Source organism: Phaethon lepturus, unplaced genomic scaffold (genome assembly GCF_000687285.1).
Source record: "Phaethon lepturus isolate BGI_N335 unplaced genomic scaffold, ASM68728v1 scaffold47027, whole genome shotgun sequence".
Taxonomy (NCBI): Eukaryota; Metazoa; Chordata; class Aves; order Phaethontiformes; family Phaethontidae; genus Phaethon; species Phaethon lepturus.
The window spans coordinates 2,806-10,731 of record NW_010553490.1 but is presented as its reverse complement, the minus strand read 5'-3'; the positions used below and the strand labels follow the sequence as shown (position 1 = coordinate 10,731).

At 49.5% G+C, this 7,926-nt stretch overlaps 1 protein-coding gene across 1 annotated transcript in view; it reads left to right on the top strand.

Moving 5' to 3' along the window:
* Positions 1–255: 255 nt before the first annotated feature.
* The window catches only part of LOC104624239 (traf2 and NCK-interacting protein kinase), a gene marked incomplete at its 5' end in the record, with an annotated part of 10,354 nt that continues 2,683 nt past the window's right edge, over positions 256–7,926 (top strand). The window contains 8 exons of the mRNA XM_010291548.1: positions 256–370; positions 944–1,114; positions 1,401–1,544; positions 2,966–3,100; positions 3,365–3,465; positions 4,970–5,119; positions 6,382–6,541; positions 7,330–7,469. Of these exons, the coding sequence (XP_010289850.1) occupies positions 256–370; positions 944–1,114; positions 1,401–1,544; positions 2,966–3,100; positions 3,365–3,465; positions 4,970–5,119; positions 6,382–6,541; positions 7,330–7,469 (1,116 nt within the window). The remainder of the gene's footprint in view (positions 371–943; positions 1,115–1,400; positions 1,545–2,965; positions 3,101–3,364; positions 3,466–4,969; positions 5,120–6,381; positions 6,542–7,329; positions 7,470–7,926) is intronic.

The following is a 7,926-nucleotide window of genomic DNA, read 5'->3' as shown; positions in this document are numbered from 1 at the left end:
TGGCTGTGCTGTGCTTCCGCCTGCGAGACGAGAGAGAGCCGGGCCCTGCTCCGCTCCTTTTCTGTTGCTCGCGGACACTCACAAATCCAATTTAATCTGTTTCCTGAGTAGTCATGGGAGAGGAGAAGCGAATGTTCATAGAGGGCTCGAAAAGGGCACTGGGCCTGCTAATTAGACAGTCTTACATACACACACCTACACAAAATTATTGTTATTTCAGTGCTCTGAGCTCTCTCTTTGCCGTTTCTTTTCCAGTATGGTATGGGAAGTAGCACCAAAGCCTCTTTCACCCCTTTTGTGGACACCAGAGTGTATCAGACCTCGCCTACTGATGAAGATGAAGATGAGGACGAAGAGTCGTCTGCTGCTGGTAGGAGGCAATGGGGCCGGTTTGAGAGGGGAGGGCCTCGTGGAAACCAGGTCATGGAGCCTGAATAACCCCACTGAACATCTTCTACATTTCACTTACTCATGTCCAAACATTGCTCATCTCTGCACCCTTGTGCTCTCCAGTCTCCGTCCGACTACTTCTCCCCCACCAGTGAAACACCATTTCTCCTGACCAGAAAGGTCCAGGAGAAAACAGGGAACAGCAGAAGTCCACCCACTCATCTGCCTGGGCAGCCAGGAGAAATGTTCCTGGCAGAACTAGGAGGTGGTAATCGCTCCAAAAAGCTGGCAGTTGCTGAGTGGATCAAATAGCACGGGTCAGCTTTGTAGGCAGCACTGAGGTTTGGGGACATCGCCTGCTGACGGGTTTGGTGGTGGTTCCAACCCATGAGGAAATCCTGAAGAGCCCTCTTCAAACTAATAGTTCCTAACATAGTGGTGACATCAGAAAATGAACCAAGTATTGTCTTCCTATTCCAAAAAACACCCTGACAGAAGAGGTACATACAATAAATCCATCACACTTTGCTGTTTTGTTGTGTTTCCTTGCAAGCCCTGTTCACCAGCGAGCTGCTCAGACAGGAGCAGGCCAAGCTGAACGAAGCCCGGAAGATCTCGGTGGTGAACGTCAATCCCACCAACATCCGTCCCCACAGCGACACCCCGGAGATCCGGAAATACAAGAAGCGCTTCAACTCGGAGATACTCTGTGCTGCTTTATGGGGTAAGCCCCTTCTCACACCGTGCCCTCAGCAAAGCTCTTCAGAGCGTGTGGCTGGCAATGAAACGTGGATGTGCCATGGCAGAACCAAGCCTTTGGTTGTCCCCTTCTCCGTCCCGGGCGAGGCTAATGTCGCCGAGTCCCTGCGCTGTAAGAGTGACCCTTCATGTTCATGGGAAGATCACAGCCTTAGCTGGGATCAGTCTCTCGGCGGTAGCAGAGGCGAGCTGGGGCTGTTGTCCTTGGGAGCAGCCATGGCTCCCGGTGCCCATGGCGCTCTCTGCTTCAGGTGTCAATCTGCTGGTGGGCACAGAAAATGGCCTGATGCTGCTGGATCGAAGCGGACAGGGGAAGGTCTACAACCTGATCAACAGACGACGATTTCAACAGATGGACGTACTCGAAGGTCTTAACGTCCTCGTGACAATATCAGGTATGTCTCTCGTGCTCTCACCCCATCCTTAACCTTGGCCGTGTTCTCGAGCGGTTCCAGTTCAGACAAAACCTGCCCACCGCCGTTAGAGGGAGGCTCCCAGGGGAGGCTGGAGGTGGTTTATTCCAGAATCAAAGGCGTTAGATCTGCAAGAATGTCTCGGAGAGCGATTTGCTCCCCTCGCCTGCCAGCTCCGCTTCATCTGCAAGGCTCCATCCTCCTTTAGCTGGGAGGAGAGGGTGCAGGGTACAGGCAGGTACCCCAGCAGGGCGAGGAGTCACGGCTCGAGGGGACAGCGAGCTCTGCTTTTGGGTTTCTCTGGCACTAGCCAAGGGAGCCATGAACTATGGTTTCAGGGCCTCAGCTCAGACCATGCCTGTGCTTGGTGCCCCAAGCATCGCGAGGGCCACGGGCTTGTTGCTGTCCCTGGGTTCAGCCAGGAGCCGCAGAGCTCTGAGATCAGACTCGTGGGGTGATTTCTGTCAAAAAAGCGAAAACCCTGTAGTCCAGTGTCCCTGGAGAGCACCCAGCACCCTCCCTGCAGAGCATCCCCGTGAAGCATACGGGTGGCGGAGCTGGGGCAGAGCCTCCTGCCGATACCCACCCTGCAAAGCTCACGGAGGACAGCAAGAGAAATGCCTGTTAGGAAAATCGCTTGATATGGTCCTTCTGTTCACTTTCGTGTTGTTCAGCACCCCCCTGGGCTCGCTCTGCATTCCCCGGCAGATTCCTGCTCCCTCCATTCAGACAGGGCTCTTCAAAACTGCTGCTTCATCATCGCCATCTCTGCAGCTCCCCTGTGGTTTGGGGGATACAGCTGCAGGAAGGGCTGGGAGATGAATGGATAGAGCCCCGGGTTTATGGTTTGGGTACTCTCCCACCAGCCCCAGTGCGAGCTGTGGGGGGCTGTCCCTGTGGCGGGGGCTTTGCAGCAGCAGGGAGCAGCCATCCAAGAGACACGCAGAAATTTGGCAGCCCCTCAGTATTGCAGAGCCCAGCACCGGGCTTGTCGGCAAATAGCGGCGCGTGTCGCAGCCTGAGAGCTCGTGTCTCGGCTCCAGGGTGGAATTAATGTTGTACGAAGGAGAAGAGAGGGAAGGAAACCAGGTAGCGGAGCGGAAAGAGAGCTGGGGTCACGGCCCCGCTGTGCCCAACTGTCTTTCCGTGGACACTGATTTATAGGAGGAGGAACATTTCCAGCATCCGCCTGCAGTCAGGGAGGCAGAGGTCTGGGCTCTGCTTTCCATACCCTTTTTCCCAAGAGAAAAAAAAACCCACCACAACAACTGAATTACTATTTTCAGTTTCATTGTGAAATGAGCTTCGAATTTATCACCTTGTGAGTGAAAATAATTACTGAAATCTTAAGATTTCCCCTGCCCACATGCGCTGCTCTGAAGGGAAGTTTCTTTTGCCAACAGGAAAGAAGAACAAGCTGCGCGTGTACTATCTCTCCTGGCTGAGGAACAGGATTTTACACAACGACCCTGAAGTGGAGAAGAAGCAGGGCTGGATCACCGTCGGGGACCTGGAGGGATGCATCCACTACAAAGTTGGTGAGTGACCTCTCTGGAAAAAGCTGTCTGGAGGAATGCATTTTTGTTCTCTAATCCTAGGTCTGACCTGGCAATTTCTCTTAAAAGTATGGGTAGACCACAGCCGCAAAGAAATTTGGTGTTCATCTATATGTATTAGGTGGACACTTTGCCAAATGAGAACCAACAGAGAGGTAGCCTGAGAAGCTGTTCCTGGAGATGAGTTGTTCAGTCTTGTTGGAAAGAAAATGAATTATTTTTATACTGGTTTTATTTTTATTTTAGTGAAATATGAAAGAATCAAGTTTTTGGTGATTGCCTTAAAGAATGCTGTAGAGATCTACGCTTGGGCTCCTAAACCATATCACAAGTTTATGGCATTTAAGGTATGTTAATCTTTTAACCAAAATACACTCTGTAATTGTAAATACGTGAGATTTCTGTATTATTCAGAGCAAAAAAGCGTCTTGCTTACATAGCAGGATGCCTGGCAGCCATGGGAGATGGGATACATTCTGGCTGAAGAGATGGGATACGTTCTGCTTACGGCTAGCAGTTAAGCATTAGTATTAGCTTCTGCTGGCAGGCTTTCCTTGGGAAGTTTGCAGAAAGCTGACCAAATGTCCATGAGTAAAATCGAGTTGGGGTTTTGCGGGGGGCTGTTTCAGGGGTTTATTTTAAGTAAGTTCTGACTAATTTTTCATGTAGAGTATGAAAACAGGTTGGCATTATTTTCCATTTTTATTTTGCAAGGTCCTCTCCCCTTCTGCAGTGTGGATTCTGTTTCAAGACAGAAAATCCAGGAGAAGGACCCACTCTTTCCTTCTCTTTCTCTCTCCTTTTTCATCTACCTCAGTTTCCTCCTGAGGAAGTGAGACCTTTCTCCTCTATAACCTGCCAGCGGGTATTTTGTACTTAGTACTTTAAAGAACTTTCCATCCTAAGCTCTGTGCAGAGACAAGTCACAAGGGGCAATGCCTTCTGGAGACATTCATGCTGAGTAATCTCATTTTGCATCCTTCCAGAACAAATGGGCTTATTCAGTATTAGGTCACATTTGCTTTTTCTGAGCAAAAGCCAGAATAAATGGGCTCAGTGACATGGAGAGCTCAGCCTGGGATCCAGTCTCCGCCGGCTCTGGTGAGGATGCCGGTTGGTGCTCCTTGTGCTGCTTCTCCCGTCTGGGCAGGCTGAGCATCCTTGCCTTGCTGTGTAGGCAGGGATCTGTCGGGACGGTGGGAAATACCACCCCCTGATTTTCCCTGTCAGGAGTCAGAGTGGTCCTTGCACAGGGAGCCGGGAGCCCTTTTCTCTCCCTGGGAATGTTTCACCCTCCTGCTGAGGACCTAAGCCATGGAGAGATGCTCTGTCCTGGATCCGTCCCTGCCAGGGAGCTGGTCCCAGCCTGCATCCAGCAGGTTAAATTGAACAGGGATAAGTCGGTCTTTGCTAATCTGACTCATTTTAGCTGCCCAAACCAGAGCGGTGATCCCTGCCGAGAGGGGAGTGGGTGCTCACAGCTCTCTTGCAGATTTTGATCTTGTTAGCCTGAGCAGCACCGCTGCGGGGGTCCCTGCACGCTGCCTGTACGCACGCTCGTGTAAAACTGAGCTGTCACCTTCTCTAGAGACCAAGTCCTCAGGCTGGCCTTGGGCTCCTGGGGAAAAGGAGCTGTGCTTGGCAAGGGTGAGCACTTATCTGCTGGGGTGGCTGGAGCGAGTGGGTAATTCCCGCTGAGGCATCTGACATAGGAACAGAGAGACAGGAATATAAATAACCACATATTTAGTAGGAAACACAGTCAAACAAATATGATTTCAAAACCAGATCAGGCTTCTGCTGTGGGGATTTGTTGGTTTTCTGTGATGCTCACTGAAGGGATTATGAAAGTCTTTTGCAGATCTCCAGCACAAGCCGTTGCTTGTGGATCTCACTGTAGAAGAGGGTCAGAGACTCAAGGTTATCTTTGGATCACACACTGGTTTCCATGTGATTGATGTAGATTCTGGGAACTCTTACGATATCTACATACCATCTCACGTGAGTACACGGGGGAGTGCTGCTGCGTGACTAACGCAGGTCACTGGCAAGGTCTGGACGGGCCCTTGGTGGCTCAGAAATGGTGACCACCTGACCATGGGTATGACATTCTCTGGTGCCATCTTCATTGATACTCACTTAAGGAAGACTCAGAGGTATCACATACTTCATATTCATTATTCGCACAAGCTATTCCTGTCCTCATGCCCGAGCAGTCAGGTTTAAGGTTACCATGTCCCACAGAAAGGAGAATCTGTCCATACACTGCATGGAGCGGTAATGGAGCTCTCTGTAGCGCAAGATACCATGAAACCAAGTTCTTTGTTCTTGGGCGACACAGACCCACCAAAAGCTGGATGCCCAGCGCGCTGTCCCATTGCGTGGTGTCCCAGGTGTGCTCACCAACACTTACTTGTCCCTGCTGAGGCAGTGCAGTTGCCCAGGTGAGGGTTGCAGGATTAGGGCAGCCCAAATCTCAGTAAGCCTGCTGCTCAAAACTCCCAAACCCCCTGACAGCAGGGACCTGTCACAGGACCTCTCTCAGGTCCATTAGCTGTTTCAAGAGAGAAGCAGTGCTACAAAAAATAGGGTAGGTGAGGATTTTCTTGTGGCTCCCTTAAGCTCTATGCATGCTTTTGGCCCAAGCAGCATGAGAAACTGGTCTAGGAGAAACTGAGTCACTAATCAAATGCAGGAACTGCTGCATCTGATCTGAGCAGCAGAGCCTCCTCTGCAAGAGCTGGCAAGAAGCTTAGGGAGAAATACTGGGGCAGCTTGAGGTGGTTTTGTTGTCTTAGCTATGGAAGGGCAGACATGGGTGGAAAGTCACCATAGCTGCCCTCGGAGCTAGAGACTGATTGCTAAAAAAAGGGGAATATTTCCTCCCTAGGGCTACCTGTAAAATTCTGGGTTTATTTGCCTTAATTTGAGTAGGAGATGGATTCATCAGGCAGCAGTCACTTACTTGTGTTACAGTCAAGTGTCAGCCATCAGTCTTGGGCACGTATATGTTGTGATCTCTCTATAATTGACGAACCTGTTTATCCTTGACGTATCAGACAGCTTTGATGGTAGAGTAAACATGACAACATGACAGTTTATTCCCCTTTGAGCTTATCTCTGAAAGCCTGTTTGTTGAATCGAGGGAGGGTTTTATTCTTGGGTTGGTTTGGGGTTTTGTTTCTCTAAGGCTCTGTTCCCTTCCCCCTACCCCTTCCTCCATTCAATGTAATTCTGACTTTTAGGGTTTATTTTAACTGCAGATTCAGGGCAATATTACTCCTCACGCCATTGTCATCCTGCCTAAAACAGACGGGATGGAGATGCTCGTGTGCTATGAGGATGAAGGCGTATATGTGAACACCTATGGACGGATAACTAAAGATGTGGTGCTCCAGTGGGGAGAAATGCCTACTTCTGTGGGTAGGTCAACCCTTCCTCTTCACCTCATAAAATACAAATGACAAGTAAGATGAGTCGAGGATGCTGAGATGGAGTCATTTGGGCTTTTGTTTATCAAAGGAGATTTCTCTCAGCCAGATAAGAGATGCAGTTGCTAAATTTCTACTCGTTGGTCCTGTGCAATAAGAGCAAGTGACTTCTTGAAGATTTGAGCTCTAGTTCATCTTAAGTATAAGATAATATGAGCTGTTGGACTGGTGAGATACTGTGTTGAGTATAAGAGGGGCTGAGTGCAGAGCTGGGAGCACTTGGTTGCTCTGCTGTTGCTCGGCTCCATGCCCCATGGCGGCAAGGCACTGCTCGGCTCCTCACCCACAGAAGTGGGAAGAAGTGATACTTTTTCTGTTTAAATTACTCAGCAATTTCTGGATGAGAATTACTATGTAGAGGCTAAAGGAAGAAATTTTTCACAGCGAGGGTGGTGAAACCCTGGCCCAGGTTGCCCAGAGAGGTGGTCGATGCCCCATCCCTGGAGACATCCCAGGTCAGGTTGGACGGGACTCTGAGCAACCTGATGGAGTTGAAGATGTCCCTGCTCACTGCAGGGGGTTGGACTAGATGGCCTGTAAAGGCCCCTTCCAAAGATTCTGTGATTCTATGATTCTGTTATCCCTCTGCCTCTGGCAGTCAGAGCTCTGCCATTGATCTACGTAAGCTTTGAGTAACAGCTGATGAGAGCTTTTCTGCCCGCTGCGTAGTATTTAGCTCAACACACGCTGTAACACCTACCAAACGCTTCCTTTTGACAGCCTACATTCATTCCAATCAAATAATGGGCTGGGGAGAGAAAGCTATTGAAATCCGGTCAGTGGAGACGGGACATTTGGATGGAGTATTTATGCACAAGCGAGCTCAAAGGTTAAAGTTTCTATGTGAAAGAAATGATAAGGTAAGTCCACTTCAGAGCTTTAAATGCCTAAAGCTACAGCTACAGCTACTTTCAGACTTTAAGTCTGGTTTATCTTGAGGTTAATAATTAATCTGAAGGTCCTGTTTAATAAGCAGTGCCCATAAACCCACTCCCAATTAATTTTCTCCAGTGGATGGAGACCTCAGCCTGTGGTGGGAAGATCTGCAAGATCTCTTCCTCCTCAAGCTAAGGTTTGCGTTGACTTGGCTTGACTTTCTCCCAAGTCTTGCATCTGAATGTTAACTATTGAGGCTGCCAAGTAACCTCTGCAAAAGCTAAGAAATGGTAGCACTAAGGGTGTGTAAGTGACCCTGATTTGAGGTCTGGTGCAGAAATATTTTGATGCATTTTTAGTTTTGTGATCTTAAAACTGTTCTCTCCATGGAGCCTGTCGTGGTTTAACCCCAGCTGGCAACCAAGCCCCACGCAGCCGCTT